Genomic DNA, 15396 nt, shown 5'->3' on the forward strand with positions numbered 1-15396 from the left:
TAGCTCTCAATCCATAGTCTCATGATCTTAAAATCACCTAAAATTTAAGATTCCTCCCCAGACATAAAGCTGTTATCCTGGGTTCCCTGTGGGAGACTTTGAATGCAGGGTACAGTTAAGTTACAGATTTTGACCCATGCCACACTGTAGAATATCACCTGCCTAACAGAAATAAAATTCAAGATTCTGGAACCTATTTCCTGCCACTTTATTGACTTTGGGGTGTATAATTAATAGTAAGTGACTTTTATAAACCACTTTAAGGCTTATAAAATGATTTACAAAAGATTTGTATTGACATTTACCCAAGGTGCCTCTGCCCATGCATAGACTAATGAGTCAGTGGTCGCTTGTGTACCCTTTTAATGTCATATTTCATCAATCTGGAGTTCACCAGCATTTGGTCTGGAATATCATCAAAGAAATAGATTTTGAAAAGCATAGCCACACAGTCATGTCATCTCAAGATCAACTCTGCTTAAATCCTGAGCCTGTGAAACATTTTATTCTTCAGGCTTCCCATGAACCTGATCTCGTGCACCAATAAACCAATGCAGAGTAGAAGTCATTTGTGTTGTTAAATATTGTTTCCTATACAAGTCAGTAAAAATGTTCTGGTGAGGTGTTTTCTAACAGTGCCCCAAGAATAATAAATATATTTTTGAAATTCTATAAGTGATAAAAGTTTAATGGTCATTAGTCTTTGATTTGTAGCAGGTTGGCAAGGCTCACTAAGACCTTTCCAAGAGACAAAGAGATAGTAAGAAAGAAACACAAAGAGAAATCAGGAAGCCATAAGTGTTCTCATGTTATACCCAGCAAAGAAGACTCACCCAGATATAAAGAAAGACAAACCAGTTAGTATTTGACAATAGTAAAACCACTATGTTGGGAATTCAGGGACCTGGGTTCAAATCTTGACTCTGCCACTTGCTACCTCTGTGACTTTGGAAAAGTCACTTAATCTCTCCAACCCTGGTTTTCCTAATCTGTAAAATGAGGTAGCAAGAACTTTGATATCCTTTCTAAAAACTAAATCTATGAGCCCTGCAAAGAGTAATATTTTCCCCTAAGAAAGAAACTATGGGTCTAAAACCTGACACATTGTCATTATGCTAGTATGTTTGCAAATACATTAAGAAATAATTTTGTAAAAAAAAAAGATCCAATGATTAAATTATGTGCAGCCCCTTAACTGAATAGTCCTTAAAGATGTCAAGCCAACCTATTTTCAGTTACAGTACTTGAGGAAATGCCAAAATTATAGATTATTTTATCTTGGTTTCTATATGACTATCTTTTGTATATGTTGACCTGCTTAAGGGATCCTGCATCCCACAGAGTACTGTCTCCAATGGTTATTCCAAGGATATATATAGATTATCTGTAAATTAAATGGAAACTGCTTTCCAGATGATGCCCCAAATTACTCCTGGTTCTGTGTTCTACAAAAGACTACCACATGAGGGCATTCTTTCCCCAAAATTCATGCATTTTTTCATTAGTTTATGAATGTAAAAAAGCTTGAAAAGCAAGCAAATATGGCTGCATTCTTTTAGTATTCTTCCATTTCTGCCTCTTACATGAACTTTGGATCCATGGGCCAGGTCCTTTGTTGATGCTGCATTTTAACAGATAACCTGGTCCTCAAAGACTAGGCTTCTCATTCAAGTAAACAACTTCTTCCTCATACAGCCTTTAAATTTGCTTCCTGTCATTGCTAAACTAGTGGTTCAATTGTTTTCTCTTCAACAGGGATTTTTTGAAGAAGAGGAAGGTAAAGAATATATTTATAAGGAGCCTAAGCTGACAGGTCTATCCGAGATATCCCAAAGACTCCTGAAGCTTTATGCTGATAAATTTGGTGCAGACAATGTGAAGATAATACAGGATTCCAACAAGGTAAAGGGGAGGAAAATGGATTCAGCTTAAACCTTAAATAAGAGTTTCCTTGATTTCTTTTAAAACATAAATAGTATTTTTAAGTCCTGAGTTGGCACCTTCAGCTCTGCCATTGAAAAACATGATGGAAATATCCCTGGATTCGCTCGACACAGGCCATCTGAGGACGTTTTTTGTGTATTTTTTTCTATTTAAATCTCTGTTGGTATATCTTCTGGGTTTTAATATTATCTTTTTGATGACTAATTGTAGAAGTCATCTAATTTTCTAGTGCCTCAAGAGCTTGACTCTAAACAAAATATTAGGTCAATTTTATCTTGGATCAGACTCACTTCAAAGTCCATCTTCTCCCTACCATTCCATCCCACCACAATCTCAGGTACCATTTTGACTTCAAAAACACTCTCTTATTGCCCCTAAGGTGTGATAACAATAGTGAATAGCATTATGCAGTCTAAGGCCATAAGTAAACATTTTAAGTTGGTTAGGAGTTGCAATAGATAAAGCCCCAAAACACAAGTCAGGAACATCCAAGTTAATAATCCACCCTCCAACATTTACTAGCTGTGGGATCCTGGACAAGACACATAACCCCTGTCTCTTGCAATTTCCTCTGCAAAAGGGGAATAAAAATGGCAACTATCTTCCAGGATGGTTTTGAGGATAAACTGAGATAATAGTTGTAAAATACTTTGCAAACCTTAAAGTATTATATAAAGATAGCTGTCATTATTATTTCTCGTGACATTCATAAGATCCTAGCATTTAGAGTTAGAGAGACCTTAGAAATCACATAGGATCATAGAATTCAAACTGAAGCCATCTCAGAAACCATTTAGCTAAACTCCTTCATTTTAGAGTTGGGAAACAAAGCGGCTCAGAGATGTGAAGGGACTCTCCAACATCAGTGACAGAATAGCACATTACAGAGCTGGGACTGAAAAGCAGGTCCTGTAACTCCAAATCCATCACTTGAAAAGAAGCAAAGCACAGTGTTCTGGCATTGTCTCAGGGAATTCTACTGCCTTGCCACTTGTTTGACACAGTTGACGCTGTTATTGACACTAATACAGAAGGTTAGTGAATTCACCATGTACGTGATTCATACCAGAGGAAAGAATGGAACCAGCGAAATTGAAAATTATATATATACATATATGTATTCACAAAAATATACTAGTTATTTCATTAAATATATACATCACTCATACAACTAGAATTTTTATTGTTGTTCAGTCATTCAGTTATATTTGACTCTATGAGTCCTCATATTTCCCTAACAGTTAAATTTTACTTATCCTTTACTTATGCACCACACAGCAAGCCAGGTCCTTCTGTCTTCCACTATCTCCTAAAGTCTGTCTGTGCTAATGTTCATTGCTTCCATGACACTATCAATTCATCTCATCCTTTGCCATCTCCTTCTCCTTTTGCTTTTAATCTTTCTGAACATTGGGGTCTTTTTCAGTGAATCCTATCTTATTGCATATTCAGAGTATTTATGCTTCAGCTTCAGGATTTGACCTAACGAATCGTCTGAATTTATTTATTTTTTTAGGTATTGATTGATTTGATCTCTTTTTTTGCTCAAGGAACTCTCAAAAAACCTTCTCCATAATTCAAAAGTGTTGACTCTATGATGCCCAGATTTCCTTATAGTCCAACTCTCAGAGCCATACATTGCTCCTAGAACGTTGACTATATAGACCTTTGTAGGCAAAATAATGTCTCTTCTTTTTGGTATGTTGTCCACATTTGCCATGACTTTTCCTTCAAAGGAGCAGGCATTTTTTAGTTTCATATCTGCAGTGGCCAGCTGCACTGATCTTTGAGCCAAAGAATATAAAATCTGACACTGCTTCCATTTTTTCTCCCTCTATTTTCCAGGAAGTGATGGGATCAGTTCCCATGACCTTAGTTTTGGTTTTTTGTTTGTTTGTTTCTTATGTTAAACTTCAAGCCCACTTTTACACTTTTCTCTTTCACTTCCATCAAGAGGCTTTTTAATTCTTCACTTTCTGCCAACAGAGTAGTATCATCTACATATCTGAGATTGTTGATGTCTCCCAGAAATCCTAATTCTGTCTTTTGATTCATCCAGATTGGCATGTCATATGACTGCATATAAATTAAATAAATAAAGTGACATTATATAGCCTTGCCATACTTTTCCAATCTTAAACCAATTAATTGTTCTATGTTTTATTCTAAGTGTTGCTCTTGACCCACATAGGAAACAATAAAGATAATCTGGCACTCCCATCTCTTTGAGGACTTGCCACATTTTTTGATGATCCACACAGTCAAAGGTCTTAGTATAGGCAATGAAGAGAAACAGATGTTTTTCTAGAACTCCCTTGATTTCTCCATAATCCAGAAATATTGGCAATTTGGTCATTAGTTCTTCAACCTCTTCAAAAACCATTTGGCACTCCTAATAGTTCTCAATTTCCATTTTACTGAAACCTAGCTTGCAGACTGTTAAGCTTACCTTTGTTGACATGTGAGTGGGCACAATTGTTCAGTAATTTGAACATTCTTTGACATTTCCATTCTTTAGGACTTGGATATAAACTGATCTTTTCCAATTCACTGACCACTGCTGAGTTTTCCAAATTTTCTAGATTAATGAGCAGTTAAAGAGAATCAACTTTTAAGATTTTAAATAGCTAAACTAGAATTCTGTCATCTCAACTACACTTATTGTTAATAATGCTTCCTAAGACCCAATTGACTTTATTATCCAACATATCTGACTCTAGATGAATAGCCACACAATCATGATGTGATAGTTAAATGATGTTAAGGTCTTTCCTGTATAGTTCTAATGTATATTCGTGCTACCTCTTTTTAATCTCTTCTACTTCTGTTAAGTCCCTACCATTTTTCTCTTTTATCATGCTCATTTTTGCATGACACATGTTCCCTTGATATCTCTAATTTTCTTGAAGAAATCTCTTACCTTTCCTATACTGTTGTTTTCTTCTATTTCTTTCCATTGCATATTTGAGAGAGGTTTCTTCTCTCTCCATGCTCTTCTATGGAAGTCTGCATTCTGCTGAGTATATCTTTCCCTTTCTCCTTTACCTTTTGCTTTCCTTCATTCCTCACCATTTGTAAAACTTCATAAGACATCCATTTTGCTTTCTTTCTCTTCTTTTTTCTTTGGAATTTTGTTGTTGTTGCTGACTCCTATACAATTTGAGGGGGTTTCTGCTATATGCAAAATTGTCATCAGCATACATGGGAGGAAAGCTTTGTCTTTAAATTGCTTCCAATCTAGTTAAGAAGGTAGACAATATTCCGAATACAATCAAAATTTACAAAGTGCTTTAAGTTTTGTTAAACACTTTATATACCTTACCTCATTGGAATTTCACCACAACCCTATGAATGATGTGACTTACACATTAGAATTGTTCCATTTCCAATCCCTGACTAAAATCTCATGTCAATTAAAAGATCCCTGTTACAAAATATTGTTCTAAAAATGTTGATCCTATATGCTGCATCCTATATGAATGTAAGGTATTATTAGCAATAAATGGCAATATAATAGGTAATACAGATAGGTTATTCATTGACCAATCTAAAATCTATCTGCCCTTTCCTCAAAAAGTTGGTAGTATTATATTATGTTATGTTATATTATGTCATGTCATGTCATATTATAGTATAGTATATTGTATTGTATTTTATTGTATTATATTATGTTATAATATAGGATAGTACATTACATTATGTTATATTATATCATATTACATTATATTATATCCTAATAAATACTGACTTAAATATGCCTACTTAGTAGATCTATGTTCTCATTGTTATGATTCTTAGCTGTGTGACTCTGGATAAGTCACTTAACCCCTATAGCCTAGTCCTTACTGTTTCTCTGCCTTGGAACCATATTGATTCTAAGATAAGAGGTAAGGGTTTTTAAATAAATAAATAGAAGACCTATCAAAATATATCAGTATGTCAGTTTTTCACTGCAGGTAATGGTGTTCCTACAGGTCAACCCGAAGGACTTGGATTCCAAATATGCCTACATCCAGGTGACCTATGTCACACCTTACTTTGAAGAGAAGGAAGTTGAAGATCGAAAAACAGATTTTGAAATGCATCACAACATCAACCGTTTTGTCTTTGAAACACCATTTACGCTGTCGGGCAAGAAACATGGTGGGGTTGAGGAGCAGTGCAAGAGGAGAACGATACTCACAAGTATGTACAAGTGTGGCAAAAGGTCCTCATCAAAGGCCAGATTTTTATGCTGGCTCTGAGCCAAACAGTTCTCAATGCCTGGGATTAACAGGTAGAAGGGGAAAGATGGACTGACTTGATGACCCATATTGTTGTCACCTTGAACTCAGCACTCCATCTCCCATCATTGCATAGGCTGTCCCCACTGCCTAGAATGCTTTCCTTCATTGCCTCTAACTCTTAGCTCCTCTGGCTTCCTCCCAAAATTTAGCACAGATCCCACTTTCTACAGGATGCCTCTCTCTGTGCCTCCTTCTCCCCAGTGTCTTTTCCTTTCAAATTACCATCCATCTATTCTATATACTTTGTAGGGATCTAGCTATTTCTATGTTGTCTCTCCCATTAGAATGTATCCTCAATTCTTGGTATAGTGCCTAGAACATAGAAAATGCTTAATATAAGCTGGTTTACTGACTGACTGACTGTTCAACAGCCAGAAGGAGAAGGGTGTAGACAGTTATTTGTCTTTAATTTAATTCAATCATATTCAACAAGCATTTTTTAATTGTTCATATTCTAAGTACTCTGCTAGATATTGGGGAGACGAAGAAAGAACAAAAGTCATTGCCCTCAGGAAGCTTACATTCTCATTTCTTTCTCATGAATCATAGGGAGCAGTGGCAAATAAAAATATCAACAGAGCTGCTAAATCTGGGAACCAGAATGGCACTGATTTTCAAAATCCCAAGACTCCAAGAGCACCTTTTGTGCTCTCATATCTTGGTGACTCTTGGCAAGTCTTTTGGCTCTGTTTCCTCATCAGTAAAATGATGGGGTTGGGCAAGAAAATCTTTAAGATTCTGTCATTAAATATTAATGGAGTACATTATATCCAAGGAAATATTATATAATAATAACTATAACGCCTTATGGTTTGCAGAATGTTTTTTAGAAATTATCTCCATTGACCGTCACATAAATCTTGTGAATTAGTGCTATTATTATCCCCATTTTGTATACTAAAAAATGAGGCACCATAAGGTTAAATGGCTTGCCCATGGTGACACAATTAGTATTTAAATCAGGATTTGAACTCATGTCTACCCAATTCCAAGTCCTGCATTCTAACCACTGCAGTACCTTGCTGCCTGACTTTTTAGGAGAAAGAATACAGATCTTGACTTGGAGCACCTAGTTCAAATTCCATCTATTGAAAATGAAAGTCTTCTTGTCAAATTGCTTGAGGAAGCTGAAAATATTTAACCTAGAAAAGAACAGAGTGGGATGGGGGGAACATTAGAGCTATTTTCAAATTTCTTATGTGAAAGTAGGATCAGATTTTCTCTGCTGAACATTAGAGAACAGAAAGGAGTAGTGCATGGAAGTTGCAAATAAGCAAGTGCAAATTTTAGGCTTAATAATAGGAAAATGTCCTAATAATTAGAGCAAAGCAAAAATGGAATGGGTTCAAGAAGTAGCCAGTTCACTCTTACTGGAGGTTTGCAAGCAAAGGCTGGATGACCATTTGTCAGTCGAAGCTTAGACCAGACAGTGTCTCAGATCCCCTCTAAGTGGGATTCTGGGATTCTTGGAATTGCTAGGCTACAAGACAGAAAGTGATAAGTATAGTGAGTGAGAAGCTGTGCAGAATTCTGAGGCTTCTTCCACCTGTCTCTGCCCTGATCCTTTAAATGTCCTTTAATTTCCTTTGTCTAGCAAGCCATCTGTTCCCCTATGTGAAGAAAAGAATCCAAGTCATAAGCCAGTCAAGCACTGAACTGAACCCCATTGAGGTCGCCATTGATGAGATGGCCAAGAAGGTTTCTGAGCTTAATCAGCTTTGTACAATGGAAGAAGTAGACATGATCAGGCTACAACTCAAACTCCAAGGGAGTGTCAGCGTGAAGGTAACTTTTTTTTCGGCAATTTCCATATTTCCCAATTCTTTTTCTAGCTGTTGCCCAGTAATATGCTCTAATTCTGAGTTCAGTAGTGACAAATTTGTTTCTTGTGGGTTTTAAAATGTTGTCGCCAGTGAACTGCATCCCCGTGCGTGCCCCAGGGGCTCCCCCCCAAAACCCCCATCTAGGTGATCAATTTCACATACTCTTCAGCCTGGCACTTTTTCTCTAGTGACAACCTCTGTCACACTTAGTTTGACTTGGTAGTGCTGCATCTATCTGAGAGGTCTTTTATTCTCTTGTTCCTATGATTATTATTATTATTATTAAGTTATTTTATTTTACCAATTACATGTAAGAACAAATTTCCACAGAAGTTTTCTGAAGTTATATGATCCAAATTGTTTCCCTCTCTTCCTTCCTTTCCTTAGCTTTTTCCTCCTGGAGTTGGCAAGCAATTTGATCTAGATAATACATGTATTATCATTTTGCTATTTTTTAAATTGTTATAAGAAATGACTGGAGGCAACTAGGTGGCTCAGTGGTCCTAGGTTCAAATCTGGCCTCAGACACTTCCCATCTGTGTGACCCTGGACAAGTCACTTAACCCCCATTACCTAGACGTTCTACTTTTCTGCCTTAGAACTTACACACAGTATTGATTCTAAGACAGAAGGAAAGGGTTGTTTAAAAATGACTCAGGAAATATGGGCAACATTAAAAACAAAGCATCAATAATAAAAAACTTTTAAAAAAAGAAAATGCTTTTTCAAGGGCTAAAATAAAATTTTGGAACAGAAACTTTTTCAGGGCAAAATGCAGGGTACAACTCAGGATTAAACCCTTGTTCATTACAAATGAATTTCAGTGCATGTCCAGCCATAAAAGTACACGTACACAGGAACATACATATGCCTTCACCCATATGTACCTTATTCCATAAACAACTAAAACAAATTCAGTTGTTCAAATTATGTTAGCCTGTTCATTGATCAATCAATCAATAAGTATGCATCAGAAACTGTTAGGCTCTGATGACTCAAGGCCTCAGTCTGATATGAAGATGTGAAATTTCTGGAAATTTTTTGGTCATGAGGAAAAATGTAATTTTTTATAATACCTTTTTTTAAACCCTTACCTTCCTTCTTAGAATCAATACTGTGTATTGGCTCTAAGGCAGAAGAGTGGTAAGGGCTAGGCAATGGGGTTAGTTAAGTGACTTGCCCAGGGTCACACAGCTGGGAAGTGTCTGAGGCCAGACTTGAACCTAGGACCTCCCATCTCTAGGCCTGGCTCTCAATCCACTGAGCTACCCAGCTGCTCCTTAACACATTTTTAGTTGCTTCAAAATTCCATTTTTCAATTTAGTTCAGCAAATATTTCCATGTCTCCTGTGTACAAGGTTCTGTCCTAGGTGCTGGAGACATAATTACTTAAAAAAAAAAAAACAGTCCCTGTCTTCAAGGAGCTTATATTCTCCTTAAGGCATCTCAAACTCAACATGTCTATAACAGAGCTCATTCTTTCCCTCAAAACTCATCAATCTTTTTCACTTCCCTCCATCATTATCCCATTCTCCTAGGCTTACAGCCTCAGTATGGTCCTCCACTCCTCTATCTTCTTTATCCCACATATTCAGCCAATTGCCACATCTTATCATTTCTCCATCCATAACAACTCTCATAACTGACCACTTCTCTCCATTTGGATAGCCACCACCCTAGATCAAACCTTCATACCTCTTTGCCTAAACTCTTGCTAATATCTCCATGTCGTTAATTTGTCTACCACAGCTGCTACCAGTGATTTTCTTTGAGGGAAAATCTGACCGTGCTCTACTCAAATTCCAAAGGCTTCCTAATACTGCCAGAATAAACGTTTTTCCCTTTAGCTTTTAAAATCCTTCAAAAACTGTCTGATCTCTCTACAGTCCTACTTATATATTACTTCCCTTCTCACATCTTACTGTCCATCCAAACTGGCCTCATACATAGTCCTCTGTTTCCTATCCGTTCCTACACCTTTGCTTTGGTTGTCGCCCATGTCTAGAATTTGTCTAGAATGTATTTCCTTCTCAGATCCACGTCATAGAATCCCTCTCTTCCTTCAAGACACGGCTCATGTATCTCCTTCAACATGAAGCCTTTAGTGGTCCACACAATTAATAATGTTCTCCTCCCTCCAACTAGCTTGTATTTATTCTCTTTGTATTCATTCAGTATAGACTTTAACACGGACTTGTCTCATCTATTAGAATGTCAGCTCCTTGAGAAGAGCTATTGTTACATTCATTGTAGTTTCATGGAAGCAGTTGATAAATATTTGATGATTGATTGATCTATCTGAGCTACAGTGGTCAAGTGAGACTTCCCAGAAAAGGTGGGACTTGAGCTTGGCCATGAAGGATGGTTAGTCGTTCCATAGATGGCAATGGAAGAATGGCCTTAATCAATTCTTGAATGATTAATTGATTGACATCCAACACCTTAAAACCATTCTTCCTAACAGGTAAATGCAGGGCCTATGGCTTATGCCAGAGCTTTCCTTGAAGAAACAAATGCAAAGAAATATCCTGACAACCAAGTAAAGCTTCTGAAGGAAATTTTCAGGTAAACATTTTATTGCTTAGAACCCTCTTTTTTGGGGGGAGGGGGGAAAGGCAAGCCAATAAAATGTGACTTAGGGAATATCTTGTGTGTGTGTGTGTGTGTGTGTGTGTGTGTGTGTGTAATGGAAGGCCATTCAAAAGCCCTCACAGAAGGTGGTTCACATTCAATAATAGCACCACTCTTTCGTCTATCAATACATTTTAGATCGGGTTTTAATCTGTTTACTTCTATCACCAAAGGCAATTTGCAGATGCATGTGGGCATGCCCTCGATGTTAATGAGCGCCTCATTAAAGAGGACCAGCTGGAGTATCAGGAAGAAATGAAGTCTCATTACAAGGACATGCTCAGTGAACTCTCCACAATCATGAATGAACAGGTGAGTGAGTTTTCTTTCCTTCCTTATAAATTCTAAGCTAAAAAGCTTCATGGAAGTTTAAATGGAGGGGTGACTGATCTGGTTAACTTTAAGCCCAGGGTAAGAAGCAGACACAGGGAGATCACCTTGCTACTAAATAATTCAACCTGTCCCTAACTTAACTATCAGATGTACACTCAGTTGCTCCCTTCCTCCAGGCAGAACACCTACTGTCTCAAAATGACCCTCCAAATGGGAAAGAGTAATATGTGAGAGGGATGTTGCCATTTCCTGAGCAAGCCACAGTAGTGAGAACTTCCCAGAGCAGATCGTATCCCCCTAGGGGGATCTAAGCATATTTCTTCCTTTTTTTCCATTTCCCCAGTCCTCCACAACCTGTTATGCATGGTTTCTCCCCATTAGGATAAATAGGGGATAACGCCACTGATCAAGAAGATAGAAACAAAGAGCACTAGGATTTAGAGCTTGATTCCTACTGGCCTAATTATGTCCCTACAGAAGCCAACCACTGAACAAGAAAGTTTCTGCTGAATCAGGGTCAAACTCAGATAGAAATGGGGGCCATTAAGCTATACATAAAGATCCCTGTGGGTGCCATATTACCTTAGAAAATGGTAGATTCCAACTTTCTGTTTTATTGTATTTTTAGGTATTTTGTTAAATATTTCCATTTCCATTTTTATCTGATTGGCACTTCCCAGGAGAGTATTGCGGGTTTGGGTTCTATGCCTGTTTGAGATCACATTCTTGGGATTTCATCCCTCTCTGTAACCATGATGAAGTAAGCCATCTCCTCCATCAAAGACTTCTTGGCCAGTGAGTCACAGCTGCAGTCTCCCCAGCAGTGATGGCTCTCACCAAAAGAGTCAGACTACTGCTGCAGGGACTTTTGCTGCATGCAAATAAGCAAATTGCAGCTGATAAGGGATAATGGCTTTTATAGTCTCAACTCCAAAGAAACATCAGGTGCTTTCCTTCTGGCAGGATATGACTTAGCAAATGTCATCAGATATTTCAGTACCCAGGACTTTAACTTTGCCTTTAAGGATAAGCATCAGCCAGGGTTTGGGGGAGGAGTGGACAAGCAGGCACACAGCTTTAGAGATAATTTACTATTAATCTTGCCTCTGGTGGTACAGCTGGAGCCACTTGTCTCAGCTTTACTTACACCTTGGATTTTCTGAGAATTCCCTTGGCAGCTAATGTTGGGAAATCTGGCACCAAAAGAGAATTGAGGAAACTGTCTTGCAAAAATCACCACGTGTGATGGAATTTGGGGCTTATATCATGATCACAGTGTGTCAGTATGTGTACAGTGTTATTATCTTTAAAGGCTCCCATCTTAAAAGTATCCATATTGTGATTAAGTTGGACGACTGCACAATCAGTGACTGTTAGAGTAGATGTGATCTCCTATCCCTTTGATATAGTAAGATCTGGAGTAATGAAAAAAAGTCTGGGCACAAAGAAACTGATACCACATATACTGGGTCAAGAGACTGTTGGAGGAAGATTGCCAAAGATGTGGGTGGCAAAGCTTTTCTCAGGGATTCCTCATCTCCTCTTCTCAGAGGCATGGATAGAGTTTTCATGCTTGTCCTGTATAATGAATGGAAGAAAGTAATGGTAGTACCTCTTAGCTAACAATGGAAACAGTGATATAGATTATCCAGAGTACTTGACTGTACTTAGCATTTTAAGCCACTGACATTCAAGAAATTCCTGTTGTCTTTTTTATCCAGACTAGGTCATGTTTGGAGAGGAATCAAGAAAAACTCTTAGAGAAAGGGATTCATTTATTGTGATCCATTTTTCACATGAGTAGAATTGATGACAGTCTTCTTACTCTGTTAGTTTGGGCAAAATAACAGTTACCCTGGGTAACAGGAGAAAGATCAGTTTAGACCATCTAGTTTTTGTAGGACCATAAATTTGGGTTTCAGTACTTTTAAGTTTTTTCCACTATTTATACTTAAGCACTATAGAGATGTCTATATTTCACACAGCTGAATATGTGGTATTTAAAACTTTTATTGGACATTCTGCTGCAAAAACAATAAATGCAGAGAATATTCCAAGAATCAATGTAACAAATAGATTATCCAAAAAAAAAAAAAAGAACTAGATCTTGAATGAAGGATGGGCATTATTTTTAGAAGTCATTTACTAGAAATATGTGATAAAGAAAAAGAATTAGGAATGGAAAAGAGAGAATTAAAAGGCCCAGTATATGTTTCACTTCTTTTCTTTCACTTTTGTGGGTAAGAGAAATGAGCCTGACAGTTGGCCAATGTTAAGAAAGCAATGACATTGTTTTCAATCATGGGCGCCACCTTTGAAAATACAATTTGGAACACTATTTTTTTTCTTTTTTCTTTCCTGACAGCTCTGTCATGGTCCCTGTTTATACAGCTTCTGTTCTTCTATGTCTAACATTTCCCTCAGTACTGTAAGCAAAAGTGGTATGTTTTCTTTTTCTTATGTCTCTATGTCTTTTGTCTTTCTCGTTGCTATATCTTGCTAAGTTTCCCTTTCCAAGAATGTTTTGTCTCTTCTTGAGCTCATTAGTGATTAGTATAAATGGCAAATAAGCCCCCATTTGCTTATTCCAGCCCCACAAAGTACCCTCTAAAGTTTTATAAGAGAAAAAAAATCCCATTTGTCAGAAATCCTACTACTGACCTATACAACCACAAGAGTACTTTTATCTATCTGAGATGTCTTCAATCTGTGATGTGGGTCAAATAATTCAACTAATATATAGCATTTACACAAAGGAGAGTTTGTCTTTCTCTGTATCATTGTTGTTATTACTACCAAAACCAATAATATATTATAGATTAATCTCATCCCATTCATCTATAGCATTAAGGGCTGGTAGATCAAGAGACTCCTGTAGACACAGTATAGCTAACTATTAGCAAAGCATATGGCAATTTTTCATGGTATCCTTGTGGACAAGACATAAAAAAGAGAGAGTTATATAGTCAGCTCAATTCATAACTGGTGGAATCACTGGACATAACGAACATATATCAATAGTTGGGTATTACCCTGGGTGGGAGTGTGTTGCATAGCTCTATTATTCATCAAAAATTTTAACACTGATTTGAACAAGGACATTGATGCCTGTTTACCAAGTTTTCATCATATGCAAAGCTGTGGGATATCTTAGATGAGAGAATCTGCTCCAAAATGATATTAAAAGGCTATAACAATGGGCCAAATAAAGAGGGTGACATTTAACTGTAGACTTTTGCACTTAGTTTTGTTTTGTTTTTAATCATATATATCAACATGGGGAAGGGAAAAGTTCATGTAAAAAAAAGACCTAGAAATTTTAATTGATGGCAATTTTAGTATAAGTAGACATAATAACATGGCTACCAAGAAATATAATTTGATCATGGGCTACATTACAGGAACACTAGTGTCTGAATCAAGGAAGGTTTTTCTAGGCTTGCTTCTCATCAGACCCGACCTGGAGTACTAGTTTTGGTTCTGAACACCATATTTAAGAGCAACAGTGGAAAGCAAGAGTGCATCTAAGAAAGTAATGATACTGAAACCCATGTCATACTAATAGTTGATAGAATCAAGGATGTTTAACCTAGAAAAGAAAATTCCTATGGTTTCTATATAGCTTTCTCTAAAATAATTAAAAGAGCAGGTAGGTAGGGCAATGGACTAAGAATATGGAAGACTTATCTTTCTGAGTTTTAATCTGTTCTCAGATACTTAATGACTGTGTGACCTTGGGTAAGTCACTTCACCCTTTTTGCTTCAGTGTCCTCATCTGTTAAATGAGCTAAAGAATGAAATAGCAAACCACTCCAGTATCTTTGCCAAGAAAATCCCAAAGGGGGTGGAGGGGCACAACTAGTTGGACATGAATGAAATAACTGAAAAATAACAAAATAATTAAAAATGTCATATTTGGAAAATAGATTAGACACTCTATATGTGATCTAAGATGGCAGGATTAAGATAAATAGATTAAAGTTACAGGAGGAAATTTTTAATTTTAAGGAAAAACTATTTTATAATTAAAACTATCTAGAAATGGAGTGGGCTGAATTATTAAGTAGTGAATTCCACAGTGTTGAAGAGATTCAAACAAAAGCTAAATAGCTTCTTGTTAGGGGTATTATACAGAAGATCAGCACATTTGGTAGAAGTTGAACTAGATGATCTCTAAGATCCCTTCCAAGTCTAAGAGTTCAAGACATTCTATAAATACATTTGCAGATAGGGCAGAACCCTCAGTGCTTCTAAGAATAACCAAAAGAAAATCCTTCCTTTACAAGATTCCAAGGTCAAATATCCTATTTTTTCAATCTGGGTTTTGTTTCCTTGTAGAAAGATGTTATCAATCAAGGACAGAGACTTATGCCATATCC

General features: G+C 37.0%; 1 protein-coding gene and 1 pseudogene across 16 annotated transcripts in view; both read left to right on the top strand.

The window, feature by feature from the left end:
* DOCK10 (dedicator of cytokinesis 10) overlaps positions 1–15396 on the top strand; it is a 375674-nt gene that overhangs the window by 358019 nt on the left and 2259 nt on the right. For 8 of the 16 annotated variants that reach the window (XM_056807144.1, XM_056807148.1, XM_056807156.1 and 5 more), the window contains 6 exons: positions 1756–1902; positions 5919–6129; positions 7825–8015; positions 10518–10618; positions 10858–10996; positions 13383–13458. In XM_056807144.1, coding sequence (XP_056663122.1) covers positions 1756–1902; positions 5919–6129; positions 7825–8015; positions 10518–10618; positions 10858–10996; positions 13383–13458 — 865 coding nt within the window. The remainder of the gene's footprint in view (positions 1–1755; positions 1903–5918; positions 6130–7824; positions 8016–10517; positions 10619–10857; positions 10997–13382; positions 13459–15396) is intronic. The other 8 variants (XM_056807150.1, XM_001374045.4, XM_056807155.1 and 5 more) reach the window with 1 other exon arrangement.
* On the top strand, positions 11004–13376 carry LOC130455800 (ADP/ATP translocase 3-like; annotated as a pseudogene).

Source organism: Monodelphis domestica, chromosome 8 (assembly GCF_027887165.1).
Source record: "Monodelphis domestica isolate mMonDom1 chromosome 8, mMonDom1.pri, whole genome shotgun sequence".
Taxonomy (NCBI): Eukaryota; Metazoa; Chordata; class Mammalia; order Didelphimorphia; family Didelphidae; genus Monodelphis; species Monodelphis domestica.